Source organism: Bufo gargarizans, chromosome 2, assembly GCF_014858855.1.
Source record: "Bufo gargarizans isolate SCDJY-AF-19 chromosome 2, ASM1485885v1, whole genome shotgun sequence".
Classification (NCBI taxonomy): domain Eukaryota; kingdom Metazoa; phylum Chordata; class Amphibia; order Anura; family Bufonidae; genus Bufo; species Bufo gargarizans.
This window is the reverse complement of record NC_058081.1, coordinates 172,737,127-172,753,962: the sequence shown is the minus strand read 5'-3', so window position 1 is coordinate 172,753,962 and position 16,836 is coordinate 172,737,127. Positions and strand designations below refer to the sequence as shown.

General features: G+C 45.4%; 1 protein-coding gene across 2 annotated transcripts in view; it reads right to left on the bottom strand.

Moving 5' to 3' along the window:
• MINDY2 (MINDY lysine 48 deubiquitinase 2) overlaps positions 1–16,836 on the bottom strand; it is an 82,438-nt gene that overhangs the window by 23,446 nt on the left and 42,156 nt on the right. For both annotated transcript variants that reach the window (XM_044283293.1, XM_044283294.1), the window contains exon 5: positions 2,057–2,159. In XM_044283293.1, coding sequence (XP_044139228.1) covers positions 2,057–2,159 — 103 coding nt within the window. The remainder of the gene's footprint in view (positions 1–2,056; positions 2,160–16,836) is intronic.

Genomic DNA, 16,836 nt, shown 5'->3' with positions numbered 1-16,836 from the left:
GTATTTTTTCTTTTTATCCGTCTGCATTCAGTCTCCGTATGTCTGTTCAGCAAAACATGTCCTATTATGGTCTGCAATACGGACAAGGATAGTACTGTTCTATTAGGGGCCAGCTGTTCCGTTCCACAAAATTCGGAATGCACACGGACATCATCCGTATTTTTGGCGGATCAGTTTTTGCAGACCGCAAAATACATACGGTCGTGTGCTTAAGCCATAAATCTGAACATTTAACTAGCAGTCAGAACGGGAGTGTCGGAAAAACAACAGTTCATTGCAACTCACAGCAGAGTTGATACTACCATATTTTACACCACATAACACACTATTTTTTTCCCCCAAAGTGAGGGGAAAATGTCAGTACGTCTTATGGGGCGAATACTAATGAGCGCTTTCATTATGGAAGAGCTCATTAGTACAGGAGGTCTGGGAATCGGTGAATACAGCGCTTCCAGGCTCTGTACTCACCACATCCTGGTCTTCCTCGGCTGCGGTGACTGTACAGTGCGTAAGGATGTCAGTGTGCTGTGACGTAATTTAATTTAGTTTTTTAATGTCTGCTCAGAGCATGGCGTCTGATCTGAGGTCTGCTTGGAGGGAGTAGGGGCATTCACATTGGGGCTCTGATATGAGGTCTGACTAACATTGGGGGCCCGATTGGGGGCTCTGAGCTGAAGTCTGATGAGAAAAAAAATATTTTTCATTTTCCTCCTCTAAAACCTAGGTGCATCTTATAGGGCGAAAAATACGGTAAGTCTGAATGTAGTGCAAATCAGCAGACAAAAGTCTTTCAACTACTGCATCTCAAAAATGCATGTTAATACACATGTTGTAGCCACAGTCTTGCTGTAATCATGGTGTATTTCATTTTTTATATATTACATACTTCCACACCAGGATGTACATGCACCATGCTGGCGGATGAGAGTTCCCTGCTTTGGTATTCCCTAACCGTTATACACAAGCTAAAGCACTGGTATATAGACATATTCCCACCTGCGTTGGGAGGCTCTCTTAGGAGTCCCAGACATCCATTCCATTAAAATACTAGAAAAAGATTAGCGCTGTATGCTGTGCCATTTCACTCGTTGTATGGACTGACACCGTGATAGAAACCCAATAGATTCCATCATAGTGAATGGAGTCCATCATGTGAATGATCTGGCATTGCTGTCATTTCTGATTTTCAGCTCCCATGACCTAGTAGAATAAAAGATATTACCAATGCAGATCTGAAAAAAGCCTCATTTGTATCCCAAAGTGATTGTCCATCTTTAAATCTCCAACTTTTATCATCATGCCGTTTTAAGGCCAAAATTTCTTAAAATATTTTTATAATAGTTGCCTACATAGACATAGATGACATTATGGAGGCATTGGGTTTTTGAAAAAAAGACTTCTAGCAGAAGGTCATTTCCAGAAGGAACAAAAGGTTAGGCATGTTGAATCCCCTAATGTCTGTTACCTCTTTCCCCTGAGAGAGGAAGTCATTGGATTCTGGTTTCAGCCAGCGTTTATTTAAAGGCGTTTTTTCCTTGAACGTCACTTATCCTCTATCCACAGGGTCAGTTTTCTTCATACGTGGGTTTTCAGCACTGTAGACCCTGCTGATCACTAGAATCTGGGGTCCAGTGTTCTTCCTTCTGACTGGAAGTCACATGTCCTCTTCTACTCCATTCAATCCATATGACTGCCGGAGATCCTACAGTACAGTACTTGGACCAGCAGTTAGACCTCGCGGATCAGACACATCCCATTATTCTGTGAATAGGAAATAAGTGTTTCCACTTTAAATAAAGGTTGGCTGAACTCCTCTGACTGCAGTTGTGAGAAATAACAGACATTATGAATTTCACCATGCCTAACCCAATGTTCCTGTGGAATCTGGATGTGTTGTATGAAAGGAAACCCCTTAAATTTGTATTATATGTAGCATATTGTGTTGATGTACCAAAGCCTTGTTATATTTGGATGTTTTCTTCTCAACTTCTCAGATGAAAGTTCAGTTCCTACTGACATATGATTGAGCAATAATAAGCCAAAATCACTCACCCACCTTCACTAACTAGCTCACTTTTCTCTGATTGCTTGCATGAAATAATCTTCTCCACCAGCTGGTTGTAGCTGCAGTTACCCACGGCCGTCCCAACCTCAGCAATCTGGGAGACGAAATACAACAAGAAATCATAATGAGGAAATTTCTGAAGCTGCATTAAAAGAGCAGTGATGTGATGTGATGCATGTTCACAGATAAACTTTGAAGTGACATTAAAAAAAAAACATGAAACTCAAAGGCTACAGAGAAAACAGGAAGATAAATACATCACATTTCAAAGTATGTTTAGACTTATGAATTCAGAATGCTGGAGAATGAAGGGACACCCTGTAAATTTAGAACCATAGGTGTCTGTGAGACTGCATATGGACAACTGCAAGCCCTGTTCACACAGTGCATTAGAGAAGTAGAATTTTTTTATTTTATTATAATTAAAGTACCATTCATTCCAATAAAAAAAACAAGTACAATAGGCATGAACAAGACAAGCTACAAACTGGTACAGAAGGAGAGAGGACCCTGCCTGCAAGGGCTTACAATCTACAAGGGATGGGAGAAGGACACAGCAGGTGATCGTAAAGCTGGTCATGGCAGTATCGTGGCAGCAGGGTTACTGTAGGTTGTAGGCTTGTCTGAAGAGGTGGGTTTTCAGGTTTCCACAATAATTGAGTGTCCGATATGCTGCGGTATAGAGTTCCAAAGATTTACGTGTGAGAAGGTACTGGAAGATCAGGTCACAGATGTATCGAGGGGACCGGTATTGTACAGACTTATATGTCATAGTAAGTGTTTTGTACTGGATTCTCTGGGTAACGGGGAGCCAGTCAAGGGATTGGCAAAAAGAAGAGACAGGAGAGCAACGGGGGAGAGGTGGGTGGGTTGAGAATAGATTGGAGGGGTACGAGAGTGCTAGATGGGAGGAGAATATTATATTAGTATAGGCGGGAGATGATGAGGGCATGTACAATAATTTTTGCACACTCTAGATTGAGTATTGCGCGGATCTGAGAGATACTTTTGAGTTGGAGGCAGCAGGAGGTAGAAACTTCTTGGATGTGCCGTTTGAAGGATAGAGCAGAATCGAAAGTGACCCCAAGGCAGCGGGGAGAGTGTGCAGCCATTGACTGTGATAGAAAGGTCTCATGAGGGTGATGAGTGAGATGGGGGAAAAATTATAAATTCTGTTTTATCCATGTTACGTTTTAGAAAGGTAGACGAGAAGCTGGAGGCTATAGAGAATAGGCAATGTGTGATCCTGGGTAGTAGGGTGGCGATATCTGGAAAATTTGTTTATCGTCATCATAGAAGTAATACTGAAAGCAATGGAAAGCCATGAGCTTTTCCAGGCTGAAGGTGTAGATTGAGAACAACAGGGGTCCTAGGACAGAGCCTTGGGGAACACTGACAGAGAGGGCACGGGGCGAGGAGGTTTTGTTTGAGTGGGAGACACTAAGTGTCCAGTTTGTAAGGTATGATGTGATCCAGGAGAGGTCTGTGACTCCAAGAGATGAGAGAGTTTGTAGCAGAAGGGAGGGGTCAACAGTGTCATAGGCAGAGGACAGGTCAAGGAGGAGGAGGACAGACTAATGGAGGTTCAGCTTTGGCAGTCAACAGGTCACTGGTGACTTTGGTAGGGGCAGTTTCAGTAGAGTGGTTGGGTTGGAAGCCATATTGTAGCCGGTCAATGATTAGAGATATGTTGAAGAGATGGGTTAGGGCAGGAATAAAGACTGTGGTGAGGTTGGAAATTAGGTGGGATGGGATCCGGTCAAGTGCACAGGTGGTGAGATGTGGAGAAGCTGTTTTTTGGGGAAGAGAACTGAATAGGTGTGTAGAGGGGCTGTGGGGACTGTAGGGTGAAGCTTTGATGTTGTCAAACTTTAGTTTTAAGTATGTGGCAAAATCCTCTGGCTGAGATGACAGGTGAGGGAGGGAGGCACCGGAGGACAGAGAAGAGCGTTAAAAGTGTTAAATAGTTGTTTAGGACTGTGAGACAGGGAAGATATGAGAGATGTGAAGTAGGCCTGTTTTGCAGCAGCGAAGATGATGAGAGATTGTTTGTATGTGACAAAGTGCTCTTTAGAATGGGTTTTCTTCCATCACTACTCTGCAACCCAGGAGGTTTGTCTCAGTTCTTTAGTCAGACTCATGTACCAGGGTTGCCTATTGATTTTTCAGGTTTTGTTATGTATGAGGGGGGTGGACTTGAGTCGAGAACTGTAGTCTTTACCTCAGGATAGTTCCTCAATATCAGATTGGTGGGGTCAGACTCTCAGCACCCCTGCTATTCAACTGTTTGAAGGGGCCACAGGGCTTGTGCTAGTGCTGTGGCCTCTTCACTGTTTACCCTGGTCCTTCTACCTGCACACCATACACCATAGCAGTGGCGGCACATGGTATTGCAGATTTGTCGAATTCAAGAGAAAGAGGTGGATGCTGAAATACCCAGTACCACTGCTACAGGTAGATGGACCAAGGTAAACAATGAAGATGCTATGTGGCACACACGAGCACAGTGGTCCCTTAAAACAACAAACTGATAGAAATGCAGAAAGTCGGACCCCAATGATCTATCCTATAATGATCCTGGAAAACACCTTTAAAAACTAGAAAGTGAGAAAACATCTTGAAAAATAAAGAAAAACAGAACCTTACAATCGGTGGAAAGTTTTGGCTGCTAACTTTGAATAAGGAGCAACTGGAAGAACTGCCACATTTACATTTTATAAATGTAATCAATGACAAAGTAAAGGCCTAATCATCAGTTTCTAAGAAGCTAAACTAATAATGACCAGTTGACAACCGATGTGGCTGTACTTCCTGCAGTCAAAAATAGACATAGCTACCAAATTGTATATAGCTGGACCTTTATCAGCTCCATGGTGTGTGAGGGGACAGTACAGGGCAGTCCATCTCTTGAGTTTTTAGATCCCCTGAATATCACTGGGGAGAAGAAAAGGATTATCCTCTGTACAGCTCGTAAGTATCTGGTGGGTGGGGGTCTGACCCTCAGCACCACTGCTGATCAACTGTTTGTAGACATCATGTCCATCAGTCACGTGGGGTACCAGCATAGCAGGTACCCCACCCCCACACAAGAGTGATTAGCTTGCCTCAAAATAAAGGCAGGCAAAAAAAACATATGTATCAGGCAGCTAGGAAGATTGGGGTTAATGTGACTCCTTAACCCCAATCTTGCCACTGCCATGTTTTAAACATGATGGGGCTATTTATTTTTAATGTCAGGCTGGGCACATTCTTTTGGACTGGACCCCATGTGCCTCACATTAATAGTGACCCCTAAAGTACCATCTCACATAACGGGCAACATGGGGATAATGTGAGTTACAGAATACAGGCCACTTTTTAATATGAGGAACATGGATTGGAAGTCAAAATTCGTAAGACTGTGCCAATAGCAAGTGACTGTTCATGTAGCTCATGCATTAACCCCATGTTGCCCATTATGCAAGAATATGGATACTTGATAGGGTTATTATGAGGCACATGGGGGTTATCACTAGGAACGGTTGGACCTGTGTCTCACAGTAACCCCATCATTTATCACTTTGGCAGCTTCCGATCTGAGCCATGGCATCCAGGATGGTTACCATGGCAGCCAGGACGCTACTGAAGCCCTGGCTGCCATGGTAATCTCCCTGCTGCTGTGTGTACTATGCACCCCTGTGCAGCAGGGAGTGTGAAGTCCTATTCACCCTAATAGATCTCTATCAGGGTTTCTAGGACCAGGGATCAAAAGATCCCAAGTTCTAGCACCTAAGGGGGGGTAATAGTTATTAAATAAAAAAAAAGGGACAATTATTTTTTTTTAAGTTTAAAATCGCCCCCTTTCCTAATTTTACATATAAAATATATAAACAATAAAAAAAAAATATTAGGTATCGCCAAGCCCAAAAAAGTCCAAAATATAAAAAAAAATTAAAAATATCTCCTATGCGGTGAACGCCGGAACAGAAAAAAAATAAAAACCGAGCAATTCGACATTTTTTAGTCACATTGTCCCCCCCAAAAAATAGGATATGACTGTTCTATTATGGGCCAAATGTTCCTTTAAATGCAGAACGCACACTGCTTTTTTCATATTTTTTTCCACAAGTAGTATCTAATGGTATCAAGTATCGCAATACTTGGGGGCGTGGCCTGAGAGCGCATGGAGTAAGACGCACCGCTCACAGCTCCTGCCGGCACCCTGATAATTACTGTGGTGGCAACGTCCGTTTCGATCAATTTTTCTTACCTGGTGGGGGAGAGGAGACCGGAGAGTGCGGGGGTGATTTTGAGAGCTCCGACATGCCGCGAAAATCCAGCAAGGGGCAGCGATGCGACAGGCCGGAGGTGAGCCAGCATGGCGCCGAGGAGGAAGAGGGGCCGGCCTTACAATCCAAGCTGAGCCAGAGTGCGGCCGCAAAGTTAAGCAAGTTTGTACGCGCTGATAGCGGTGTGGGAGACTGGGCAGAGGAGAAGGAGGCAGATGTGCATGATTCTTCTGACCAGGAGGATGGATCCCTTGAGGGGGAGGCCCTGGATGCGGCGGAGTGGCCTCCACTGAACCCTGCACGTCCAGCCCAAAGCGTGGTAGGCCTCAAAGATGCGGCTAGTGAAGAGCCCACGTTAAAGGACATTATGGCAGCTGTGGCCAGCTGTAACAGTACCCTGAAGGTGCTCTCTGTTCAAGTTGGTAGCCTGAGGTCAGATGTCTCTATAATTAGGCACGACCTCCATAAGATATCTGAGCGCACCTCTGAATTGGAGAAGAGGGTGTCTACTATAGAAGAGGATGTTCGGCCTCTGCAAATGGCGGCTAAAACAACTGCTAAGGACATAGCTGCTTTATATGCTAAAACAGACGATCTGCAGAACAGGTCCAGAAGGAACAACCTGAGAATTGTAGGAGTGCCAGAAAAGACGGAGGGGGATAATGCTACAGAGTTTGTGGAGAAATGGTTGTATCAGCTATTTCATGAGAAAGGTCTGTCTTCCCTATATGCGGTGGAGCGGGCGCACAGAGTCCCCATGAGGCCGCTTCCGCCAGGCAGACCGCCTCGGCCTATACTGGCGAAGATCCTGCATTTTAAAGACCGGGACACTATCCTGCGGCAATCAAGGGACAATGAGGAGATGGTCCTGAATGGGGTTAAAGTATCCATATTTCCGGACTATTCCAATGAAGTACAACGGAGGAGGAGCAGATTTAGGCTACATTCACACGTCAGTATTTTTCTATAATCCGAATTTCGGTCCGTTTTTTGCGGATCCGTTGTTCCTGAAAATGTTTCCGTATGTCCGCAAAAAACGGAAACATGTATACATTTCAATAATCAAATAAAGTTGTTTGGATTTCTTTGAAGAAAAAAAAAAAAAAAAATAAATAAAAATTTGCTATGTGTTTCCAGGAACGGATTCCGCAAAAAACGGAAGACATACGGAATGACATCCGAATGTCTTCCGTTTTTTGCGGAACCATTGACTTTGCATTGTACCAGGATCCGATTTTTCAGGAACATAATAGGACATGTTTTATATTTAAACGGACATGCGGAACGGAACAACGGAAACGGACAGCACACATTGTGCTAGAAGGATAATGATCAGCCGGCACTCCGGAAAATAGCGTGGTGCACGTGTCCTGAGATAACGATCTCACATCAACGATAAGAAAGAACCGGCACTCACTGGCGTGTTGCAAAGAAAGTTGATGTCTTTAATGGTCACATATATACATCCGTGACGCGTTTCGACTCACGTCTGGAGTCTTTCTCAAACAAATGAATATGACATATTCATTTGTTTGAGAAAGACTCCAGACGTGAGTCGAAACGCGTCACGGATGTATATATGTGACCATTAAAGACATCAACTTTCTTAGCACACATTGTGCTGTCCGATTTTTTTTCCAGGACCCATTGAAAATGAATGGGTCCTGATCTGTTCCGCAAAAAACGGAACAGATCAGGAAAGAAAAAACGGACGTGTGAATGGACCCTTATGGACATAAAGAAAAGGTTGAGAAATCTACAAGTTCAATATGCTATGTTGTTTCCTGCTAAATTGCGTGTGGTAGCATTGGGATCCACCAGGTTTTTTGAAGATCCAGAGGAGGCGGCGCAGTGGCTGGACGTCCACGAGCGACAACTGAGAAGTGGGGCCCTGAATACTTGAAGGAGGCCAAGATATAGTTTCTTATGTTCAATTTTTATTTGCATTTGCATTCTAAGGTTGCTATACAGGTTGCACCAGTTAAGAAGTGTATTATGTAATGCTACCAATAGGTAGATCCTGTGGAGGGAGTTGGTAGATAAGGGAGGAAAATGTCTTTCTCAGATGTGGGGAGGATTCTCTACCTGAGGAACTGTGTTATAATCTGTTTTGATTGTTATATGCTGAGGGGCAAAGTGCTCTCGGATTGCCCTGTTTTAACGTGTGAGAATGATACAAAAGGGATAGCGTTCCCTAGTTACAGCAAACTGGTTATGAGGGGGATGGGTGGGTGGGCAGTTGGGGGGAAGGGTTATGGTCTTGAACTGTGCGCAGAGGAAGTCTGAGTGGGTTGTGAGATTCAAGTATGGTCTGAAGTTTTATCATGTCACAGGTGATTAGAGTTTTAAGTTGGAATGTGAGAGGGATGGCAGATGCACGGAAGAGACAGTGTGTTTTTCAATACTTAGGGCGGTTTCAGCCGGCTATATGTTGCCTTCAGGAAACGCATCTGACTGGAGATAATTTACACTGGATGGGTAAAAATTGGGTGATCCATGCGCTACATTCAACTCATTCCTCTCACTCTAGAGGTGTAAGCATGATTGTGCATAGTAGCATTAGGTATGAACACTTGCAGGACTGTGTGGACGCTGATGGCAGGTATGTGTGTGTTGTGTGTAAGGTGGATGGAATACAAGTGGTACTTGTGTCCGTGTACGTGCCCCCACCATTTGCTTCCCCATTGATGAGAGAGGTTATGGACTTTGTGGCGGACTTCCCTGGGTTGCCGTGGCTACTGGTTGGGGACTTCAATTGCACGCTGAGGCTACTTTCACACTAGCGTTCGTCGGTCCGCTCGTGAGCTCCGTTTGAAGGGGCTCACGAGCGGACCCGAACGCAGCCGTCCAGCCCTGATGCAGTCTGAATGGAGCGGATCCGCTCAGACTGCATCAGTCTGGCGGCGTTCAGCCTCCGCTCCGCTCGCCTCCGCACGGACAGGCGGACAGCTGAACGCTGCTTGCAGCGTTCGGGTGTCCGCCTGGCCGTGCGGATCTGTCCAGACTTACAATGTAAGTCAATGGGGACGGATCCGTTTGAAGATGCCACAATATGGCTCAATCTTCAGGCGGATCCGTCCCCCATTGACTTTACATTGAAAGTCTGGACGGATCCGTACGAGGCTATTTTCACACTTAGCTGTTATATGCTAAAAATAATGCAGACGGATCCGTTCTGAACGGAGCCTCCGTCTGCATTATTATGATCGGATCCGTTCAGAACGGATCAGATCGAACGCTAGTGTGAAAGTAGCCTAAATGACTCCCTGGATAGATGTCGGGTGGAAGGTGCAGGAGGTTTACCGGGGAGCAGGGCTCTCAGAAATATTATGTGTGAAGTAGGGATACATGATGTATGGAGATTGCGTAACCCTGATAAGCTGGAATTCTCGTGTAGATCAGCCACACACCACTCGTTATCGCGTATTGATATGGCCCTTGTTAATGATGCTATGCTGCCACTGGTTAAAGATGTTGTCTATCATCCTCGGTCGCTGTCTGACCACTCTCTGGTGCAGATTGACTTGTGCCTGGGGGTGCTCAGACAGGGACCTAGGCTGTGGAAATGTAATTCACATTGGCTGAATGTGTTGGACGATTTGTCTGGGATCTCTCTGGAGATTAAAGAATTTTTTGCTATTAATACAGGGACGGCTTCGATACCGGGGGTCTGGGACGCCATGAAAGCATTCCTGAGGGGAGTCTTGATGAAAGAAATTAGCAAGCACAAATCTAGGTCTAGGGAGGCGGATGTTAAGGCGCATGTCCTAGTGGTGGAGGCTGAGAGAGTGTTTAGTCGATCCCCCACCCTGATTAACAGTGAGGTGCTGGCGGTAGCCCAGGAGCAGCTGAGGTGTCATTTAGTGCAGGCCGCAGAGAGAAAGAGGAGTTTTTATCGTCAGAGGTCCTTTGAAGAGGGTGAGAGGGTGGGACATCTGTTGTCGGTGGTTTCCCAGGCCCAGAGAGGCTCCTCATGTATTCAGGAATTGAAAGATAACTTGGGGAACAGTAGGCAGGACACAGAAGGAATATTAGATATTCTAAAAAGTTTTTATGTATCTCTATATGCTTCCACTGGTTTTAGCTCTGAAGAGGCACTGAATGATTTTCTAGGGGAGGCACAGTTAGCGGCGCTGTCAGAGGAGGATAGAGAAAGGCTGGAGGAGCCAATTACACTTGAGGAACTGGAAGCCGTGCTTGGGGATATGGCGAACGGTAAGGCGCCTGGAGCTGATGGACTCCCAGTAGAGGTATATAAAAAGTTGCAGGGGATACTACTTCCTGAATTACTTAAGGTGCTTGAGCACTCATTGGAGGCGGGTTCGCTACCACATTCGATGCAGGAAGCTATAATTGTGGTTATACCTAAACCTGGGAAGGATCCTAAAATTCCGGATTGCTACAGACCAATCTCGCTTCTTACGGCTGATGTTAAGCTCCTGGCGAAGGTGTTGGCGAACAGGTTGTCTAAGGTGATCCTGACTATTGTGCATCCGGACCAGACGGGGTTTATGCCTGGGAAATCGACAGCTATTAATCTCCGTAGGTTATATACTAGTTTGAGTATTCCGGCCTGATAATAGTGGAGATAGGGCTTTGCTTGCTCTCGATGCCGCCAAGGCGTTTGATAGTGTGGAGTGGAGTTACCTGTGGGGGGTCTTGAGAATCATGGGCTTTGGAGAGCGGTTCATTCAGTGGGTAAAGGTCCTGTATTCTAGTCCCAAGGCGAGAATCAGAGCCAATGGAGGGTTGTCGGACCGTTTTGCCCTGACCAGGGGCACCAGACAGGGATGCCCTTTGTCGCCCTTATTATTTGCTCTTGCAATAGAGCCGCTTGCGGCACACATTCGTTTATCAACGAATATACAGGGATTTAAATATGGTGGGCTACACAACAAAGTGGCTATGTACGCAGATGACACTCTGCTTTTTATGGGTGATACTGGGGCGTCCCTGGATGCGGCCATGGCATTGATTGATAGATTTGGTGGCTTTTCTGGTCTTCGGATAAATTGGCAAAAATCCTCTTTGATGCCAATTGATGGGCAGGCCCTGTCAGGTAGACAAGCAGATAGTTTGGTTCCCTGGGTGGATAAATTTAAATACTTGGGACTGTTTATAACACCTAGAATTTCGGATTTTGAGGTCCTCAATCTGTCCCCGTTGCAGGCTACTTTCAGGCTTAAGGTGAGGTCATGGTGTAGGCTCTTTCTCTCTGTGGTAGGTAGAGTGAACCTGTTAAAAATGGTTATGATGCCTCAGCTGCTCTACGTATTGAATAATGCTCCCGTATGGATCCCCCTAGATAGATTCAAGAAAATTCACTCTATATTTAGGGATCTTATTTGGAAGTACGGTCAGGCTAGGATTAAATTGGAAACATTGCAGTACGCTAAGTCTGAAGGAGGCCTGGCTGTTCCTAATGCATTGATTTACTTTTTGGCTTCCCAGTGTCAGCATTTCAAGGGATGGATTAGTTTCCAGGTGCCGGATATGACTGGACAGATTTTGCAGCATTGGTTGGGTAGTCGGGACCTCATGGGTATTCTGGAAGGATCAGGTATGCATGCTGAGAGGGGAAAACTTCCTCTTATTGAACTCATGAAAAAGATTTGGGCAAGGGTGAAGCAACTGAGAGGTGTAGGTGGAATCAGTGAGCTCTCCCCTATTAGAAATAATCACCTATTGCCTGAATTCTTTAACATGTCTGGACTTGGAAGTTGGGAAACTCAGGGAGTGATGAGAATTGACCAATTAATTGAGGGCAAGATATGTAAGTCGTTTCAGACCCTGCAGCAGGAATTTAATGTCCCTAAGGGATGGTTTTATAAATATCTTCAGGTGAGGCATGCTCTTGAGGTCACGCTGCGGAAAGGATGTGTGATAGCCCAAATGGAGGTAGTTCATAAGCTTGTCCTTCTGACGGGGGGGGGGGGGGGGAGAGAGGGCTGATATCGCAGGTATACGCTCTTTTACTTGGTAAATTCTTAGAGGGGTTTCCGCTCTCAAGAATGAAGAAATGGGAGGCTGACTTGGGTGATATGTCTAAGGATGAGTGGGAGGATATACTGGAAGGTGTCCCCAGGGTGTCCTTGAGTGAACAGGGTAAATTGTCCCAACTATTTATCATACATAGAGTATAGGGGTGCACCGAAATTTCGGTGGCCGAAAATATCGGCCGAGAATGCACCTAATCTGTTTCTGCCGATATTTTTACATATCGGCCGGAAATAGCGGGGAGGGACTGGGAGGAGGAGCTGGGGGCCGGTGTGTTCACTGTGCTCCGGCCCCCAGCTCCAGTAGTTATAAAATGTTGTACAATTAATAAGCATTCTATTCATTTGGCCCCCCTCTGCAGTATTACATTCAATACAGCCACATCCTACTCACAGGGCTGTGCTGGCCGGCCGGGCAGACGAGCGGCAGCGTCACGACTGACGTCACATGCCTGCGCCGCCTCCTTCATTCAGAAAGTAGGCCGGGCACATGACATCAGTTGTGACGCTGCCGCTCCTCTGCCCGGCCGGCCAGCATTAAGATGACAGCCCTGTGAGTATGATGTGGCTGTATCGAATGTAATACTGCAGAGGGGGCCTCATGAATAGAATGCTTATTAATTGTACAACATTTTATAACTACTGGAGCTGGGGGCCGGAGCACAGTGAACGCACCGGCCCCCAGCTCCTCCTCCCAGTCCCTCCCCGCTATTTTGAAATATTTTCTATTAATCTATTAATTGTACAATGGGGGCTGTGGATGGCACTGTTATGGGGTGGGGGTCTGTGGATGGCACTGTTATGAGGTGGGGGGGTCTGTGGATGGCACTGTTATGAGGTGGGGGGGTCTGTGGATGGCACTGTTATGGGGTGGGTGGGAGTCTGTGGATGGCACTGTTATGGGGTGGGTGGGGGTCTGTGGATGGCACTGTTATGAGGTGGGTGGGGGTCTGTGGATGGCACTGTTATGAGGTGGGGGGGTCTGTGGATGGCACTGTTATGGGGTGGGGGGTCTTTTAAAAGTATTTGGGCAAAAAGGCAGTTTCGGTTTCGGTTAAGGGGTATCCTGAATTTTCGGTTTCGGTTTCGGACCAGAATTTTCATTTCGGTGCATTTCGGGAGGGTCTAGACATTTATAATTCCTGGTGTCTATTGTTTTCGTATGAGTATATAGTACATGCAGATACTTGATTTGTAAGTGTGTTGGTACTGATATGATACTGATGTACACTGATTCCGTAATGTGGATAAAGTAAGAAAAGACATTGTATTGATTTGTAAACTTCTGTCTTTAGTGGTTGCTATGACGCCGTGCGCTCCCTGCTGCCGACACAGTACAGTAATACACTGGTATAGATCATACCAGTGTATTACTGTATTGCGGCGGCAGCAGGGAGCGCACGGCGTCATAGCAACCAGTGACGCCGTGCGCTCCTGCTCTCAGGAGGGATCCAGACCGCGGTTCCACGGCCCGCACACGGCCGTGTGCATGGGGCCTTAATCAGATCAATACTCAGATCCCCAAAAAACCCTTTAACTACTCAATTATCAGAATTTTCTAGCATGGTAGACTTCATTCCCAACCGTACCTACTGAACATGGCTGTTATGGGCATATTTCATAAATAAGCCTCATTTTCTCCGATTCCCTGGCATATCAATAAACTTCCAATGAAAGGCTCACATTGTAGAAGTGCAATACATCACTGCAGGGATTTGTAATTATGGGTGATTCATTGTACTTTGGTCTTCTATATTGAAAGGCTCTTGGCAGGAATACCCATCTGCTAAAGGCATACAATCCGCTCAGTTTTTCTTGTTAGCCCCCAGGATCTTATTGAAGCTTTTATAGGCATTGAAGAGAAGCCACAATGGATTCAACAACAAAAAACATGATTTAGTAGAGAAACTAAAACTTAATTAAGATTATTATTTCCCAAGCTTCTGAGGACGGTGGCACAATCCCATTCAAGTGCAGACATGATCTCTCAGACAAGACAGTCACAGCCTTCCTAAATACATCTCCACAAGCCAGAGTTAAGTCTTTAGAAGTGACCAGCTCGCAATAGTACGAATAAAGTACATGAGAATGAATAGGATTTATCAGTCGGTGCCCTACCTAAATAGTAAGCCACAGGCCTTTAAGGACCTGAAAGGTTCTCAAATTCCTTAAACATGCTTTATTATTATGTAGATAAACTACCAGCTTCACCTTTAGGGCTCATGCACACAACCATGTCATTCCCTTTAATGGGGCAACAAAAGATCAAGGTAGAACACCGCATGCTGTCCACATCCGTATGTCCGTTCTGAGCCCCAGCAAAAAAAAAAACGGAACATGTCGTATTCTTGTCCATAGGGCTGTTCTATTACGGGCAGGATGTTCTGTTAAATGTGAAAAGCACACGGCCGGTACCATAAAAGCTTAGAAGATAACAGGTCTATGGAGTTTGGGGGGTGCAGTTGTTCTAAAAGTCTGTTCCATTAGTCAACATCTCTCCAATCAGCACAAACAGTAGCACCCTTCTATCTGAACTGCCCTGTGCCCAGTGGCGTACATAGAGCAGTAAGGGCCCCATAGCAAGGATCAAACCAGCCCCCCACACAGGACGGAAGGGTTTCTACCTAAACCCTTTTCAATGACCCTTGGGCCATTTTTCAACTGCCTCATCTGCTAAATGTTGTTCCTTTAGAGGGTAGGGTCTTGACCAAGTTTTCACCTCCAGTAGGAGGAGATAATCCCAACTAAAACTGGGCACCCTCTTACTCTGGGCCCCATAGCAGTTGCATGGTCTGCCGCTATGGTAGTTACACCCCCCTGCCTGTGCTGGCATAAAGGGCCCCCTTTGTTCTCCCCTTCTCCACAACCAAATGACCCACTGAGTTCTCTGTCTGAGATAATATTCCATATATTGGTCTACACTTACAAATGTGACTCTGCCAAGAACGTGACATATTTTTGCACATCTAGGGGCACATAATAACCCCTATATCTGACGGTGGATCCGCCGAGTTATGAAGAGGCAGATAATTTCAGCAGATCCTCCGCCACTTCTAAATGTAAGACAGCTTCCGAGCTGTCTTACATTTAGACCATTTTCTACGCCTGTCCCCTTCCTTGCCCACTGGTGTGAGCGGGGAGAATCGCAGATCGCAGTGCAAAGGACCTTTGCGCAGCAATCTGCACGAAAAATATGCCTAATTTATGTGTATTTCTGCTTGATAAATGACCCCCCCTGGTTTTAGAAAAATCCACTGTACCTAGCCAATCAAGTGAAAAGACTTAGCAAAAATAAAATAAAAAATAGTGTATCCTAAATACAATATTTTGCATCAAAAGTGGCAGATAATTCTGTTGCACAGGAAGCCAACCAATAGCTATTGGTACAAAGTTAGATGAAAGGGTCTAGTCGTGCACCAAGTTTATCATCCTGCCTGATCCTCTGTGATAAATTACACTGTCTATAGGATAAGTAAGACTCATCTGAATGACCTATGTGGCTTTACTGCTAACATTTAGGAAACATGGCACCCGTCATGTGCCAATCTTCACGTCATGTGACCTCCTAACATTTAATAATCAGCAGTGTTACATGACATGTGCTGGCTGAACACACAGGATACATCAATATGATGACTAAATAGGACTAGTGGCGGAGCAGATGGCGGAGCAGATTAGAAAATTGTTTAAAGGGAACCTGTCACTGGGATTTTGTGTATAGAGCCGCTAGCACATCCGCAATACCCAGTTCCAATAGCTCTGTGTGGTTTTATTGTGTAAAAAAAAATATGATTTGATACCTATGCAAATTAGCCTGAGATGAGTCCTGTACGTGAGACGAGTCAGGGACAGGACTCATCCCAGGTTAATTTGCATAGGTATCAAATCGTTCTTTTTACACAATAAAAGCACACAGAGCTATGGGGACTGGGTATTGCGGATGTGCTAGTGGCCATCTAGCAACCCATGTCCTCAGCTCTATACACAAAATCCCGGTGAGAGGTTCCCTTTAAAGGGAATCAGTCAGCATCAAATCACCCCCCCAAACTGGAATAAGCAGTGTATAGTGTAAGTGAAGCTGAGTCCGGTTATGGAATTTTTATTTTCATGCTCACTTGAATCCCGACGCTGTGCTCCCACATACCGGCAGTAAAATGCATTGAGAGGACTCCGCTTTGAGTCCTCTCCATTATGTAACTGCTGGTTTGTCAGAGCACAGACTACAAGTCAGTACGAAGAAACAAACTGCACAACTGGACTTTGTGTCACTTATACTATACATCGCTTACTCTAGTTTGGGGGTTGTTTCCTAACTCAGTTGCACCCATACATTTTGAACCTTATTCATAGTATAGGAACCTGTTCATGTGACCTCATGTCTGACCAGCAGCACAAAGCATGCTCTAATGCAGTGTTTCCCAACCAGTGTGCCTCCAGCTGTTGCAAAACTACAACTCCCAGTATGCCTGGACAGCCTTTGGCTGTGCGGGCATGCTGGGAGTTGTAG